Source organism: Orcinus orca, chromosome 2, assembly GCF_937001465.1.
Source record: "Orcinus orca chromosome 2, mOrcOrc1.1, whole genome shotgun sequence".
Lineage (NCBI taxonomy): Eukaryota > Metazoa > Chordata > Mammalia > Artiodactyla > Delphinidae > Orcinus > Orcinus orca.
The window spans coordinates 82762919-82781509 of record NC_064560.1 but is presented as its reverse complement, the minus strand read 5'-3'; the positions used below and the strand labels follow the sequence as shown (position 1 = coordinate 82781509).

General features: G+C 35.3%; 1 protein-coding gene across 1 annotated transcript in view; it reads left to right on the top strand.

Annotated features, from left to right (window-relative positions):
- Positions 1 to 18591, top strand: part of ETFA (electron transfer flavoprotein subunit alpha) — an 85483-nt gene that overhangs the window by 25660 nt on the left and 41232 nt on the right. The window contains exon 9 of the mRNA XM_004276349.4: positions 4176 to 4258. Within this exon, the coding sequence (XP_004276397.1) occupies positions 4176 to 4258 (83 nt within the window). The remainder of the gene's footprint in view (positions 1 to 4175; positions 4259 to 18591) is intronic.

The following is an 18591-nucleotide window of genomic DNA, read 5'->3' as shown; positions in this document are numbered from 1 at the left end:
TCAGGTAGAGGGACCAGTAAAGTGCAAAGGGCTTTTTGCTAAGGCAGGAAGGTGTCTGGCCTCCGTGATGAATAACAAGGAGGCCAGTGTGGCTGGAATGAAAAGTGCAGAAAGGGAGAGTGGTTAAGAGATAAGATTGGAAGTAATAGACCAGATCACATAGGGCTTGTAGGCCTTCGTAAGGAGATTGGTTTTCTCTGAGTAAAATTGGGAACCATTGAGCAAAAGAGTTGCATGATCTGACACATATTAAAAGCATCAGTCTGGCTACAGTTTTGAGAATAGACTATAGGGTGATAAGTCCAGTAACAGGGAGATCAATTAGAAGACTGTTTCAATCATTCAGTGAGAGATGCTCATGGTTTGGACCGGGTTAGTAGCTGTAGATGTGGGGAAAAAGAGTTTTGGGATATATATTTGAAGGTAGAACCATTGGGATCTCCTGATAGACTGAATATAGATTATGAGGAAAAGTTTTTATCTGGCAGCTGGTAGGATGGAGTTGCCATTAGCTGAGATGGGGAATACCCCAGGTGGCACAGTTTCCAAGGATAGACCAGCAGTTCAGTTTTGGGCATGCATTCAGGCCACCATATGTGCAGGTTCTGCATCCATGGATTCAGCCAACCATGGATCAGAAATATTCGAGGCGGGGGCTTCCCTGGTGGCGCAGTGGTTAAGAGTCCGCCTGCCGATGCAGGGGACACGGGTTCGTGCCCTGGTTCGGGAGGATCCCACATGCCGCGGAGCGGCTAGGCCCGTGAGCCATGGCCGCTGAGCCTGCGCGTCCGGAGCCTGTGCTCCGCAATGGGAGAGGCCACAACAGTGAGAGGCCCACGTACCGCAAAAAAAAAAAAAAAAAATATTTGGGGGGAAGAAATTCCAGAAAGTTCCAAAAAAACAATATGAATTTGCCTTGCACTGGCAGCTGTTTATATAACATTTACATTGTATTTATAATTATTTACATAGCATTTACATTATTCAGTATTATAAGTAATTTAGAGATGATTTAAAGTATAGGCATTGCACTTCGCAGATATTACATTTTTTACAAATTGAAGGTTTGTGGCAACCCTGCTTTGAGCAAGCCTGTTGGTGCCATTTTCCCAACAGCATTTGATCACTTAATGTCTCTTGTGTCATATTTTGGTAATTCTCGCAATATTTCAAACTTTTTCATTACTGTTATATTTGTTACGATATGTGATCAGTGACCTTTGATGTTACTATTGCAAAAAGACTGTGACTTGCTGAAGGCTCAGATGATGATTAACATTTTTTAGCAATAAAGTATTTTTAAATTAAGGTACGTACATTATTTTGTTAGACATAATGCTATTGCACATTTAATAGACTACAGTATAGTATAAACATAACCTTTATATGCAAAAAAATCCATGTAACTTGCTTTACTATGGTGGTTTGGAACCGAACCAGCGATATCTCTGAGGTATGCCTGTATACGTAGGTTATATGCAAATATATGCCATTTTATTGTACATAAGGGATTTGAGCATCCTTGGATTTCAGTATCTTTGTGGGGCGGGGTTCCTGAAACCAGTCCCCTGCGGATACTGAAGAATGACTGTACTAAGTTTTGAGATGTCTAATAATAGACATCCTAATAGAGATGTCAATTAAGCAATTGGTATAGGAATGTGGAGTTCAAAAGTTTGGGCTGGAGATAGAAATTTGGAAATCAATTGCGTTTATTTGGCATTTGAAGCCATGAGACCAGATGAACTCACCAAGGGAACTAACTGAGTGTAGATATAGAAGAGGTCCCAGGACTAAGCCTTAGACTCTGCAAGATTAAGAGGTAGGGGAGAAGGGGAGAACGAAGACCAAAAGGAATGGGTAAGTAAGGCAGGAAAATCAGGATAGAGAGTATGATGTTTTGGAATCCAAATGAAGTGTTTCAGTAAGGGAAAGAGTGATGACCTATGTCAAATGCTGCAAGGACGGAAGGTCAAGGAAGGTGAGGACTGAAAGGTGACTAATTGATTCAGCCACTTAGAAGTCATTGGTGACTTTGAGCAGTTTTAGTAATGGGGGTGGTGGGTAGTGGGGGCGAAAACCTGATTGGAGTGGGTTTAAAAGAATGGTCCTAGGTAGTAGTTACCTGGTTGTGTTCACTTTATGATCAGGCATTGAGCAGTAGCACGTTTGTGATTTGTGTGCTTTTCTGTATGTGTGTTATATCTTAATAAAAAAGTTTTTAGAAATAGAATGGGAGGCCTGGCATTGGAGACAGTGAATGCAAACAACTCTTTAGAGGCTTTTAACTATATGGGAGAGCAGAGAAATAGACAGTAGCTAGAGGGGGAGTGGGACGAACAGAGGGACTTTTTAAAGATTGGACAAATAATAGCATACATACATGCTGATAGGAGTGCTTCAGTTAAGAGGGAGAGATTAATCATACACGAGATAGACAGGAGAGTTACTGGAGGGATGTTCTTGAGTAGACGAGAGAGAATATGAACACAGCTGCAGGTTGATGGGTGAATGTGTTAGTTGGAGCATGTGGAAACTCTCTTCTGATTGTTTCAACTTTTTCAGTGAAATAGGCAGAATCTTAAAGAGTATTGGAAGTTTGAAGAGAGAAGGAAAGATATGAAATTATATCGATAGTTTAAGAAAGATGGAGAGAATTAAGGCCTATTTATTTAAAGGAAAACCCAGTTAACATGGCTGAGTATTGGTGTTTTTCTCCAGCCATGCAGAACTATAGTAGGACAGGTATGGAAAAGGTGGAAAGATTGCTTAATCAGTAACCAGAGATGGAGGATTTCCACTTGAGTGTGATGGTACAAGAGAAGGGCAAAGAAATTAAAGACATATGCAGAGGAGTGATTAGAGTCTCCGATCATAGAAATTAAGCTGGGTAAAGAAAGAAGAGAGAACATGAGGGGAGAGAGGGACAATGAATAGAATTGTGGATCCCAGTGTGGTCAGAGGGTTGTTGGAGTAGGGTACTAAAAATAGTCAGCTAGAAAGGGGAGGTCACAGAGAGACTTTGGAAATCAAGATTATTGAGGGATGTTGCTAATGGGCTGGTTGGGGATATGACCATGGGCAGAGTGAAGGACAAGATGACTGGAGGAGAGTTGCTCAAGGAACTGAGAAGCCAGGGTGTCAAAGTCTTCAAGAATTAAGACTAGTATTGGAGAAAGTGACAAAGACCCAGAAGCTAAAAATCATTGAGGAATGAAGGGGATTGACCTGCTGGTTGATAGATGACACAGCAATATATGGGTGACATGATCTGATGACATGAGATTCGAAGCTGAAGGGTTTTAAGGAGGGAGGAGGGGAAACTTTCTGAGAGTGGCAGTGAGGGCCTGGTGTACCACCTCTAGGCCCAGTGGTATGAAGATGGTGGCAGGCAAAGCAACATCTGCTGGAGAGGGCTGCAGGGGAATCCTTGTCCTCAGGGAACATTTAGACAGATAGGTGGAAGATACAGAGACTTGTGGTTTGCTGGTATCAGGCTGTGAATTCCAGAAATCATAGTGTAAGATTTCAGGAATTGGGGAGCCATGGGAGAAGGTGCAGATTGGGGAGCATGCAGGGCATTGTGGGGATCAGTGTATGGGTTATGAAGGATAACCTTTGAGTCTGGGGCTTGTTGCAGTGACTAATGTAAGTGAAGGGCAGAATGTGATCAGTCCTGACTGACTCATGATAGGTAGTGGAGGTGAGTCTGTGAGTGTTAAGAGGTAGTGAGGAGTATTCACTAGGGCTCCCCCTTTTTGTCCTCTCTAGATGGAGATGAAGAGGACCTGAGGCTCATTGTTGACCCCTGCTGGGAGTGGGGTACCTTTTCTCCAAGTACAGGGCCCCTTTTGACTCCTGCTGAATGAGGATAGAAGGCTAGTTAAATTCTCATTTTTATTTTTAGATAGAAAATACTGGTTAAGCCTTTATCTTGTGTTGTATGTAACTCTTTTCTTTATCTGGTCCTAGGGGTAAAGATTATAATACCTTTCTTTAAAAGCTGTGAAGTTACAGTGTAAAGGAGCATTATATAATGACGTCCCAAACAGGTTATAATGTATGTTTTATGTATGTACTATATCAATCTTTTTTTTTTTTTTTACTGTTATCAGTGAATATTCCAACTAGTTGAATAATAGAGCTTAAAAAAATGACAAATATTTTTTCCTTAGTTGGTGCGTCTCGTGCTGCTGTTGATGCTGGCTTTGTTCCCAATGACATGCAAGTTGGACAGACAGGAAAAATAGTAGCACCGGTAAGTATCGCAATAAAATATGCCATGCAGAATTCTATGGGGATAAGAACTGTATATATTTGTGGAACAATCATCCCTGTGATTGGTGCCCTATTCAATGTACCTAAGCAGTTAGCCATTACCATGGTGAATGTGTCCTTCTCACAGGTCTGTGGATTTCTTGGCCTCAGTAAAACACAGAGCAGTTCTTAAATCCAGCATTGTTTTTCACATTTTTTAAAGCAGTGGAATAGTTTGTCAAATTTATGTCACAACACTAAATATAAAATTGATAGAAGCAGCATTTTATTATTAAATGGATTTTACAAGTTCACGTTAACATTTATTTACCATAAAGCCTATATATTATAAAATCTATCAGTAAAACTGATGAATCTATATTAATGAACACAGAATCTCAAAATTGGGAGCCGTGAGTGACAACTGTGGTCTTATATCTTCCTGAACACCTAGTTTATTTCTGTATTATGTCTAGTTGCATGAAATTCAGAAAATTCTTATCCATATGGGTAAGTGATACTAGACTATTCAGTTAAAACTATCCAAAACTTACAAAAGGAATACTTTGGTTTCAAAGTTGAATCACTAACAATATCTAATGATTGTTCACATTTCTTAGATGATTCAGGTTTTCAGTGAATACAATTCTCAGCCAGTTTAAGTCTTTATTGTGTGGAGGAAAATGAATTTTTTTATATATTTCAAAATTTTTTTAATGTATTTCAAAACAGGATATTAAGTCATATCTGTTTTTAAAAATCTCATATCTCAGTGCCCTGTTCCATCAGAGGTTCATTCAAAGTTTCAAAATAGGCAAAAAATTTGTCTTGCTTTTGAAGTTTGTTTTGAAGAGTGTTCAGTCTTTTGCCCATTTTAAAATTGGGTTCTTTGTCTTTTTATTGCTTCTTTATTCACTTTCTTTTGAAGAGCAGAAATTTTTAATTTTTATAAGATCTAACGTATTGATGGTTAATGCTTTTTGTGTTATTCAGCTTATTTGAAGTCAGATAAGATCTCAGAATGTAAAATAGTTACTCAATAAACAAAGTCACAAAACCATGTGACCCATTTGCTTGTGATACTGCATTAGTCAGGCTGTGAGAGCATTTATTGAGCAAGTAAGCTCAAGCCTTCCCTAGCATTTAATGAGCTGTGGCACATAGGTATTTTTTTGGTAGAAATCTTGTTTGTCCTAGTTTACATGAATAGATAATCTTTAGGCTTGAATTTATTTACAAAAAATCAGACCCACAACCTTCCTAATCAATAATACTTCTACAAGGAAGTATGGTGGGAGACAAACTTTTATTTACATTGACTTTTCAGTAACAACACACTTGTTATTAAGTAGGATAGCAGAATGACAGGGAATGACCAGTGGCATCCTTACCTGTATTGTAAATAAATGCCATACAGTCAGCTTTCTTCAACATTACTGTCATGAATATAGGATTATTGAAAATTTTTCATAAGGAATTTAAATACATTAAAGGCTTTGAAGACTTTCTTTAACATAAATCATGTAAGCCCCAGAGATTCTGATTCATTAACTCTGAGTTAGAGTTTGACATGTATATATATGTGTACATATTTATTTTTGTGTGTGTGTGTATTTTTCTTTAAGACTTTAAAGCCTTTTTGAGATGATCTCAAGTTTACAGAAAACTTTCAAGGACAGAGTAAAAGCCTTTATTTTTGTGGACTATTTGAGAGTAAGTTGCTGAGATGATTCTCCATCATCTCCAAATATGTAGGACATTGTCCTATAAAGCCACAATACAACTTTTAAATTTAGGAGATTAACATCAATTTACATTAATACTATCTAATCATCAGACCTTGTTCAGGTTTTGCCAGTTGTCCCAATAATGTCCTATATAGCAAAAGGATGTATTTCATACTATCAGATGGTACACAGTTTCATTGTGTCTTATTAGATTTTCACTTTGACCATTTGGTTAAATTTTTCATAAGGAATTTAAATATATTAAAGGCTTTGATATCTGTCAAACCTCTCCACTGTAAAGTTATTTTTCCCTTTGTAATTAATAAATGTTTTATGAGGAGGTACTTTGAAATGATGTGAATATTCCAGTTCTCCTCACTTTCAGTTTATTTATTTATATTTATTTATAAATGAATGTTAAATAAATATTCATTTCTTTATAATAGGACTTATGGTTCCTGTTTTATTCAATGGGTGAAAATCTGTTGTTATTATTTTAATTGATGTAAAAATTGTTCCACATTTGGCCAGTGAGAACCCCTTCAAGGTGGCTTCTGTATCTTCTTGACATGTTCCCATAATTCTTTGAGGCCTTTCTTACTTACTGGCAGAGTAAGATGTTCCAGGCCTTTTGTACCTTTCCTATCCCAGCCCTGGCATCAGTCTTCTCTCCAGGGAGTCCTGGCTCCTTTTAGTGAAGAATAGTATGAAGCTGACATCTGGATATTAATTGTGCTCGTTGCTATTCCCAGGACCCCTCAGTGAAAAAAGCTAGGGAATGTGTGTAGGTATGTATATATGTATGCAGATATACACACATATGTATTCATATACACATACAAACATTTATATCTATTTCACTATCAGTCTATCTACATTGAAAACCATGAGTTCACAGTGACATCACCAATTCCAGTCCAAGGTCAATTCTGACTCTCCCTTTCCCTGTTTGTAATGCCTTTCATTGGCAGTAAAAAACCTGGACCCTGCCAATACGCTAACCTGCACAAATGCTCTCCTTGCCCCACTCAGGCTCCCACACCCTGCACTGAACATTCAGCCCTCCTATATAGGTAACCCTACCTACCTTGCTTGGACTCTGACACCCCTCTGGATCATTTCTTCCCAAAGTAGTTGTACAGTTTTATATTTTCACCAACTATGTATCTGGGTTCCACTTGCTCCTCATTTTCACCAACATTTGGTAGTTTAGCTGTTCAGGTGCTTGTGTAGTGGTGTACTTTATTGTGGTTTTAATTTGCATTTTCCTGATATCTGTGATGATGAACACTGTTGTGTTATTGGCCACTCAGATGTCTTCCTTACAAAGTATCTGTTCAGATGTATGGCACCTTTTTTATTGAATTGCTTGTCTTTTTGTTATTGAGTTGTAGAAGTTTTTTAAAAAATCTATTCCAGATATGTTACTTGTCATATATGTTTTGCAAATATTTTCTCCCAATCTGTGGCTTGCCTGTTTATTTTAATGGTATCAAGATGAGGAACTTCCCTTCTGTTCCCGATTTGCTGAGAGTTGTTATCGTGAATGGTTGTTGAATTTTGTCAAATATTTCTCTGCATCTGTTGAAATGATCATTTTTTTTTCCTTTTTTCTGTTAATTTGGTGAATTACATTGGTTGATTTTTGAATGTTAAACCACCTTGAGTTACTGTGGTAAACCCTACTTGATCATGATATGTTATCCTTTTAATACATTGCTGGTTTTGATTGACTAATATTTTTTTAAAGATTTTTAGGTCTGTCTTTATCAAAATAATCTGTAATCCCCCCACCCAATATCTTTGTCTAATTTTGGTATTGGCATTATGCTAGCTTCATAAAATGAGTTGAAAGATATTCCCTCCTGCTATATTTTCTGAAGGAAAAATCTGTGTAAGATTGGTTTGTGTGTGTGTGGGCTGCTTTTACTTTTTGGCTCTTATGAATAATGCAGATAGGAACATTCATGTACAGGTTTTTGTGTGGACATATGTTTTCATTTCTCTTGGATATGTACTGAGGAGTGGAATTGCTTTTCATATGGTAACTTTATGTTTAACCTTTGAGGAACTGCCACACTGTTTTGCAGAGCAGCTACACCAATGAACCAACTCTTAGCTTTGTTAATTTTTTTCATTGTTTTCTTTTTATTGATTTTTGCTCTTAATTTTCTTCCTTCTAATTACTTTGGGTTTACCTTGCTCTTAAGGTAGAACTTTACTTCATTAATTTTGTATTTTGCTTGTTTTTAAATGTAAATATTAAAGACACAAATTTCCCTCTAAATAGTACTTTAGATGCATCCCACAAATTTTGATATATTTTCATCATTCGTTAAAAAAATTTTCTAATTTAGAAAATTAAGAATGTTTAATTTCTATATATTTGTGATTTTTTTCCCTAGATAGCTTTCTATTACTGATTTCAAATTTAATTTTGGTGAGCATCTCTTTAATATTTCAGTATTAGAATTCATTGAGTCTTATTTTATGGCCTAACAAATGCTCTATCTTGGTGAATATACCTTGTGCACTTGAAAAGAATGTTTATCCTGCCATTAGCCACTACAAGAATAAAGATTAGTGAACTTGAAGATATGGCAGCAAAAACTGTCCAAAATGAAACACAGAAAATTTTGAAAACACAGGAAAAAAATGGACAGAGCCTTGGTGAGCTATGGGACTACTTTAGGAGGCCTAATGTATGTGTAATTGGATCAGGAAAACTATTGGAAGAAATAATGACCGTAGAATGTCCAAATTTGATGAAAACTATAAATCCACAGGTCTCAGAAGCTCAACAAACCCCAAGAACAGGAAACAGGAATGAAACTACAAGGCATGTAATAGTCAAATTGTTTACAGGATGATAAAAAGAAAAAAATTTTTTTCAAAAAGGAAGTCATTTTATTTTTAGTACATTTGCTTTGGAGGGAGAGCCAACTAATTGGAAAGAGTCCATAATTTAACCAACATCAGATCTCCTTGCTGCATTCCCTATTGAAACTTTTTTCTTTTTCAAATTCTTTTCCCATTTAGGTTATTAGCAGAGTACTGAGCAGGGTTTCCTGTGCTATACAGTAGGTCCTTTTTGGTTATCTATTTTAAATATAGCAGTGTGTACATGTCAGTCCCAAACTCCCAGTCTGTTCATACCCCCCACCCTTTTACCCTGGTAACCATAAGTTGGTTCTCTAAGTCTGTGAGTCTGTTTCCGTTTTATAAATAAGTACGTTTGTATCATTTTTTCTTAGATTCTGCATATAAGCGATATCATATGATATTTGTCTTTCTCTGACTTACTTCACTTAGTATGATGATCTCCAGTTTCATCCATGTTGCTGCAAATGGCATTATTTCATTCTTTTTAATGGCTGAGTAATATTCCATTGTATATATGTACCACATCTTCTTTACCCATTCACCTGTCGATGGACATTTAGGTTGCTTCCATGTGTTGGCTATTGTAAATAGTGCTGCATTGCACATTGGGGTGCATGTATCTTTTTGAATAATGGTTTTCTCCGGATATATGCCCAGGAGTGGGATTGCTAAATCATATGGTAGCTCTATTTTTAGTTTTTTAAAGAATCTTCGTACTGTTCTCCGTAGTGACTGTACCAGTTTATATTCCCACCAACAGTGTGGGAAGGTTCCCTTTTCTCTACACCCTCTCTGACATTTGTTGTTTGTAGAATTTTTGTTGATGGCCATTATGACTGGTATGAGGTGATACCTCATTGTAGTTTTGATGTGCATTTCCCTAATAATTAGCAGTGTTGAGCATCTTTTCATGTGCCTCTTGGCCATCTGTATGTCATAAATGTTAGTTTCCAGATTCACTGACTTTGCAGTTTTCTCCAGTTAATGATCAGCAAACACCTTTTATTACTATAAATGAGAACAAAACGAAGACCTGAAATCTCATGATCAAGAATTGTTTTCTGATGGACAAGCAGAATTGTTTGGTCTATATTTATGGTTGATATAATTGTATTCAAAACTCATAATGTACATCCACTTCAATACTGATAAAAATAAATTCTTAAAAGCAGTGAGAGAAAAGTGTAAATGAACTCAATATTCCAGTCAAAAAGCAGAGATTACCAGATGTATAAAAAGCAAGACTCAGCTATATGCTACCTAAAAGAAATACATTTTAGATAGAAAAAAATACACCATACAAATAGTGAGCATAAGAAATCTGGTTTGTCTTTTTTAATATCAGATAAAGCAAACTTCAAGACAATGGGTACTGCCAAACATAAAGAGGCCATTATGTAATGATAAAAGGATCAATTTATCAGAAAGAACTATCATGAATGTGTAACTGCCCAATAACAGAATTTCAAAATACATCAGGCAAAATCTGACAGAACTAAAGTGAGGAATAAACAAATCCATAATTATAGTTGGAGGGTTTAATACCTTCTCCCAGTAATTGATAGAATAACTAGATGAAAAATTTCAGTAAGGACATAAAAGATCTAGACCAGGGGACAGCAAGCTATCTGTAAATCACATAGGAAGTATTTTTGGTTTAATTGGCCATAGTCTCTGTTGTAACTACTTAACTCTTCTGTTGTAGAGCAGAAGCAGCCATAGACTTGTAAGTAAGTGAATGAGTTGTATTCCATTATAACTTTATGTACAAAAACAGATGGCAGTCCAGATTTGGCCTGTTGACATAGAACACTATGCCACATTATTTTTCTCTACTTTTATTCTAGGACTCCAGTTGCACATATTTTAGATATCTTTATATTCTTCTGTAGGTTACTTAAGTTCTGTTCATTCTTTTTCATGTTTTTTTTCGCCTCTGTTCTTCAGATTGAATAATTTTATTGGTCTATCTTCAAGGTTACTGACTCTTTTATAATTTCTAATATACTATTAAACCCATCTAGGAAATTTCTGATTTTGTATTTTTTAGTTCTAAATTTTCATTTGGTTCTTTTTATAGTTTCATTTCTCTGCTGAGATTTCTTATCTGTGCAGTCATTACAGGTATCTTCCTTTACATCCTTGACCATACTTGTAATAGCTGCTTTTAAATCCTTGTGTACTAATTCCAAGTTCTGGGTTATTTCAGGGTTGATGTCCTTTGATTGTATTTTCACACTTTCCTGTTTCATTATGTTTGTAGTACAATGGTTCTCAAATTTTTTGTCTTAGGGATCCTTACTTTTAAAATTTATTTAGGGCTCTCAGAGCTTTTGTTTATTTGGGTTATATCTATTGATATTTCTTATATTAGAAATTCAAACTGAGAAAATTTTAAAATATTTATTCTTTTGAAAATAACAACAGTAAAGCCATTTCTTTTAATATAAATAACATTTTAGTGAAAATAACTGTCTTCCAAAACAAAAGAAATTTTATGAGAATAGTGGTATTTTTTTACATTTTTGACTTGATATCTGGCTTAGTAGAAAACTGCTAGATTCTCGTTTCTGCTAACTGTGTTGTTTTATATTGGTTTGATTGAAGTATATGAAGAAAATCCAGCATCACACAGATATATAGAAAGAAAGGAGTATTTTAATAGCCTTTTCATAAAATTGTAGATATTCTTCTTTTACACTACATCAGAACTTGGCAAGGAGTAAATTCTTAAAGGGTATTGGCAGTGTGGAATCTGAAACATATCAATGAACTTTTCATACCCTTACATTAAAATCTGTTGGTCTGTATTGTACTTCGAATGGATCTTTCACTATCCTGTAACATTTAGAAAATAACCTTTAGTGAGTTTTGTAGATCTTTCAAATGTTGACACATTTTATCAATATCAAAACATTACCTTCATCAATATCACCACTCATCTCATTAGAGGCGTCTTTACAGTTCATATTCATGGATACAAGTTTTTAAAAAATTCTAATTATCAACTTAATTCACAAATTTTGTCCATGGCAACAAAAACTTTGTTTTCTAGGAATTGATAAGCTCACCTCATTCATTTTCAATAAAATGTCTGCCAAAACTCCAAATATCTATCAGTTGTTCTTTGAAGTGGAAATGGTGATCCATGAAAATGTGGGTGGTTTACTCAAACCATCACACGAGCCATTTTCCTCAAGACAATCATTGTGCTTTTGTATGCAATGGAAGTACTTTGCGTACTTCGTGATTTGTCACACAGAATACTAAAAAGATGTGTACTCAAAGGTCAAGATTTAATAAAACTAATAATTTTTACTACTTCATCAAGGGCGTTGTTAAGTGAAACCAGGTTTTCTTTTTTTTTTAAACTGTATGTGGCCATGAAGAATGCAGTGACAACTAGTACAGTTTGGCGCAACTGTCTTGCTTAATGCTGAGGCAGCAGTTTTACCCACTGTTATTTTTACATCATCAGTGCAAAAGTCAATACAGTTTTTCTAGGATAAACCATGAGATCCAAAAATGTTACTTAATACTTTGAATTTTTCAGTACCACTTTTGTTTGTTGCCAAGCATTCACATAAAGGAATTCTTCAGTATTTAGTTGTTATTGATACTGGACAAATACAATTAAAACACAAAACCCAACTATATAGATTTGTCTCTTTGTTAGGCAAAAGTACAATTTTGCAGATGATTTATTAACTTAATATTCATGTTTACAGTTGAATCTTTTATTCAGCAAGTTCCTGTATCATTGGAATGTGGCAGTGCCATAGTTTCTTTCACTGATTTTTCATCTAGCAGGCATTTAGCAAGGTCACCTTTATTAGTCTTTTAGCAACTGTGCTTGTCTAGCCAATGAAATATGATAACCCATATGATGCTTCAGTGACTTTTTCCTTCCTGGTTTGAAAAGCTAAACAATTTTTTACTTTTAAACTCATCACATCTGTGTTAAAAATAAAACATTCAATTAATTTTTCTCTAAATGGAATTATTTTCAAAATGGCCATCATTTCTGTTGCAAAAGACACAGTAACATAAATTATTAACATCTCTGAAGCCAAGAGAAAGATAACTTTCATCATATTTTCACTTATTTTTAATTTTACACAATATTTTTTAGAACAGATTCCTCTTTTCCATAAGTTAGAGATCTCTGTTATCAGTTTCATCTTTATCAGCATCTTTTGATGTAGATGTTGGAGCTGTGGGTTGGGAAAGTGAGTCTTCTGTATTTTAGTATAAATATTAGCAAAATCCAAAATTATAGTTTTAGATAAATTTTAAAATATATAAAAATTGCAAAACATTTTTTATTGCCATATAAGGTAACAAAGTGTACTTCTTGTATTTCCTTGTAGGCACAGGGAAATCTTTGGGATTCCAAATATCAATTTATTGGATGATAATGAGGTTACAGAAATTACAACTATAAGAGCACAAGCTACTGTACTGAGAACAAACTGAGTTAATCTCTCTAAACATACATATTTATACTTAAAACCTACTACTTTAAACATTTTTAGGTAACACAGAAATACAGATGCATACCTTCTGGTAGTTATCAGAGAGATGATTTCCTCAAACAGTCATGTAACCACTGGAGAACTGCACTGTAGCATTGTGATAGAATGAGAGAGAAAAGGACAAATAACACTTTAGTATTACCATGAAAATATTTTTGACCTTGCAGACCCCTGAAAGGGTCTTGGGACTTACAGGAATATGCAGATCACATTTTAAGAATCACTGGCCTAGTACTTTGGGATCATATTATGCAGATTGAATAATATGTTTAGAGATTATGGATTCTGTTATATTTCTGTTGAGAATATTCATTTTTGTTTTTGCAGGCAATTAATTTGACTGCAGTCAAACCTCAAATCCTCTTCTCTTTTAGCCTAGCCAGCTGGCTTAGAGGCTACCTGACACATGTCCAGTGTGTGTCCGGGGGTGGTCAGCCAGAGTTTTGAGCAGAATATGTATGCAGAGTTTTTGGTTGTCCCTCTGGAATATTTTCCTCACCTTCCAGCTAATGTTGCAGCCATAAATACTGTCTTGTTTGTTCCCTCCACTAATAAGACTGCAGGTTTCTATCTAAAGTGGCTGCTTTCTGAGGGGCTTTTATTTCCCTTGTGGGAGATTTGCATATGTCCCAAGGGAAGAAGTAGAGGTGTATGGTGGGCTCTTTTCATTGTGCTTCCCTCCCCAACAGAATTCTGGCTTCTCAAGTGTCCACTATCTTGGTTGATCTCCAATGTATTTAAACAGTTGCTGCCTTTATTTTCACCAGGTTTCACAGTTTTTCTCTGCAAGAGGGGGGTTAGTCTGATACAAACTATTCTCAGGGCCATAAGCAGGAGTCCTGAGGTTTAGAATTGAGCACATTACTTCATGTGTGCTCTGACTAGTACAGAGTTGGATTATTATCTTCCTAAATAATATTTTAATTAGTGCTACATAATATTGCATTAGATTCTTGGCAGCCAGATCCTACTGTTGGCATTTGAAGACATCCAAAATGTCTCTTCTCCTTCCTCCATATTTTGTTGTTTGCTGTTAAAACCGTGTCTAGTAATAATGCAATGTTTAGTAATAATGCAATGTTTCTTAGTGTTTAAAGCTGAACAAAGTACTTTTAGTTATCTTTATTAAATTTGGGTCTGTGTTGTCTTACCACCAAAACCTCCTGAATCTTTTAAAGCTTGATTTTTTTTCATTCTTATTCCTTTTAACTTTATATTATTTGAAGATCCTATGTTGTATTTTGTTGCCATTTTGTTACAGCTATGGAAAGCATCATCATAGTTCTCTCCGATGATGAATAGTAAGAAGTTCCTTATTTCACGTAAGGGGACACTTAAAGGCAAATTTTGTTATTTCACAAAATAATTTTACTTTTATTATCACTTTTTTAAGAAAATATCTAATACCTCAGAGATGGTATGAATTTAGTTATACTTTTAAATACATTTTTATATTATCATTCATAGCAGTTGACACGTACATATGGAAGATTACTGAACATTTATTTATATGGAACAATCTGGCATGTTTATGGATTCATGCTGCCTGCAAGAATTCAGACCCAGTTATAGGGATCCACTAGTCTGTAGCTTACTGTTGCAACAAAGACTTCTATTCCTTTTTTTTAATTAACTTTTTATTTGGAAATAATTTCAAACTTACAAAAATTTGAAAATTAAAAATAATACAGTGTGTGTGTATGTGTACACATATGTACACAATTTTTTTCTGAACTATTTGACAGTAAGATCATGACCTGTAAATACTTCAGTGTGTATTTCCAAAGAGTAGAAATAGTCTCTTACACAAACGAATATGAAAGCAACCATACAAAATGTATGGAATCCAGCAAAAGCAGTTGTTAGAGGGAATTCATAGTGATACAGGCCTGCCTCAAAAAACAAGAAAAATCTCAAGTAAACAACCTAACCTACCACCTAAAAGAATTAGAAAAAGAAGAACAAACAAAACCTAAAATTGGCAGAAGGAAGCAAAGAATTAAGATCAGGGAGGAAATAAATAAAATAGAGATTAAAAAAACGATAGGAAAAAACCAACAAAACCAAGAGCTCGTTCTTTGAAAGGGTGAACAAAATTGACAAACCTCTGTCCAGGCTCACCAAGAAGAAAAGAGAGAGATCCCAAATAAACAAAATAAGAAATGAAAAAGGAGAAATCTCAGCCGATACCGCAGAAGTACAAAAAACTAGGAGAGTACTATGAACAATTATGTACCAAGAAATTTGACAACCTAGAAGAAGTGGACAACTTTCTAGAAACATACAGCCCACCCAAAATTGAATCAAAAATAAATAGATAATTTGAACAGACTGATCACTAGAATTGAAATAGAATCTGTAATTAAAAAAAACTTCCTACAAACAAAAGTCCAGGACCAGATGTCTTCACAGGCACATTCTACCAAACATACAAAGAAGAACTTACACTGATTCTTCTCAAACTCTTCCAAAAGATTGAAAAGGAGGGAACACTCCCAAAGACATTCTATGAAGCCGCCATCGCTCTGATACCAAAACCAAAGACACCACCAAGAAAGAAAATTACAGGCCATATCTTTGATGAATATAGATGAAAAATTTCTCAACAAAATATTAGCAAACTGAATCCAACAACATATAAAGAAGATCATATACCGCAACCAAGTGGATTCATCCCAGGTTCACAAGGATGGTTCAAGATATGCAAGTCAATGTAATATACCACATTAACAAAAGAAAAGTAAAAAGCCACATGATTATCTCAGTAGATCCAGGAAAAGCATTTGACAAAATTCAACATCCATTCATGATAAAAACTGTTACCAAAGTGGGAATAGAGGGAACATATCTCAACATAATAAATGCCATTTATGACAAACCCACAGCCAGTATAATACTCAAGGGTGAAAAGTTGAATGCCTTCCCATTAAAATCTGGAACAGGACAGGGATGCCCACTCTCACCACTTCTCTTCAACATAATAGTGGAAGTCTTAGCCATAGCAGTCAGACAAGAAAAAGAAAGAAAAGGTATCCAAATTGGAAGGGAAGAGCTAATATTGTCACTATATGCAGATGACATACTGTATATAGAAAACCCTAAGGACTCCACACAAAAACTATTAGATCTAATAAATGAATTCAGCAAAGTAGCAGGATACAAGATTAACATTCAGAAGTTGGTTGCATTCCTTTACACTAACAATGAAATACTAGAAAGGGAATGTAAAATATATATATACCTTTTAAAATTGCACCTGAAAAAATAAAATACCTAGGAATAACCTGATCAAGGAGGTGAAAGACTTATATGCTGAGAACTATAAAACATTAATAGAGGAAATAAAAGAGGATTCAAAGAAATGGAAAGATACCACATGCTCTTGGATTGGAAGAATTAATATTGTTAAAATGGCAATACTACCCAAAGCAATCTACAGATTTAATGTGATCCCTGTCAAATTACCCATGACATTTTTCACAGAACTGGAACAAATAATTCAAAATTTTGTATGGAACCATAAAAGACCCAGAATTGCTAGGGCAATCCTGAGGAAGAAAAACAAAGCAGGAGGCATAACTTTCCCAGACTTCAGACAGTACTACAGAGCTACAGAAATCAAAACGGGCATACGGATCAATGGAACAGAATAGAGAGCCCAGAAATAAACTCACACACCTACGGTCAATTAATCTTCGACAAAGAAGGCAAGAATATAAAATGGGAAAAAAACAGCCTCTTCAGCAAGGGGTGCTGGAAAAGTTGAACAGCTTCATGTAAATCAATGAAGTTAGAACACCCTCACACCATGCACAGAAGTAAACTCAAAATGGCTTAAAGACTTAAACATAAGACATGACACCATAAAACTCCTAGAAGAAAGCATAGGCAAAACATTCTCTAACATAAATCATACCAAAGTTTTCTTAGGTCAATCTCCCAAGGCAATAGAAATAAAAACAAAAACAAAGGGCACCTAATCAAACTTACAAGCTTTTACACAGCAAAGGAAACCATAAAAAACAAAAAAGCCCAAAAAGGCAACCCTCAGAATGGGAGAAAATATTTGCAAATTAAGCAAATATTAAGCCCAAAAGGCCTTAATCTCCAAAATATACAAAGAGCTCATACAACTCCATAACAAAAAACCAAACAACCCAATTGAAAATGGGCAGAAGACCTTAATAGACATTTTTCCAAAGAAGACTTACAGATGACCAGTAGGCACATGAAAAGATGCTCAACATCACTGATTAATAGAGAAATGCAAATCAAAACTACAGTGAGGTACCACCTTACACCGGTCAGAATGGCCATCATTAAAAAGTCTATAAATAACAAATGCTGGAGAGGTTGTGCAGAAAAGGGAACCCTCCTACACTGTTGGTGGGAATGTTAGTTGGTACAGCCACTATGGAGAACAGTTTGGGGGTTCCTCAGGAAACTAAAAATAGAATTACCATATAATTCAGCAATCCCATTCCTGGGAATATACCCAGACAAAACTATAATTCGAAAAGATACATCCACCTGTATGTTCATAGCAGCACTGTTCACAATAGCCAAAACATGGAAACAACTAAATGTCCATTGACAGATGAATGGATAAAGAAGATGTGGTACATATATACAATGGACCACTCAGCCATAAAAAAGAATGAAATGCCATTTGCAGCAACATGGATGCAATTAGAGATTATCATACTAAGTGAAGTAAGTCAGAATGAGAAAGACAAACACCATATATTACTTATATGTGGAATCTAAAATGTGGCACAAATGAACCTATCTGCAAAATAGAAATAGACTCATAGACATAGAGAACAGACTTGTGGTTGCCAAGGGGGAGTGGGGGAGGGAGAGGGACGGGCTGGGAGTTTCAGGTTGGTAGATGCAAACAATTACATTTAGAATGGCTAAACAACAAGGTCCTAATGTATAGCACAGAGAACTATACTCAAAATCCTGTGATAAACCATAATGGAAAAAATATTTTAATAAATGTGTACATGTGTATAACTGAGTTACTTTGCTGTATAGCAGAGATTGGCACAGCATTGTAAATCAACATACTTCAATAAAAGAAAAAAAAAGAAATAGTCTCTTACATAGCCAAAGTACAGTTTACATTCCATATCTGGATGTTGTCAGTTGATATTCCAATTCCAGTTTTCCATATTCTAATGGAA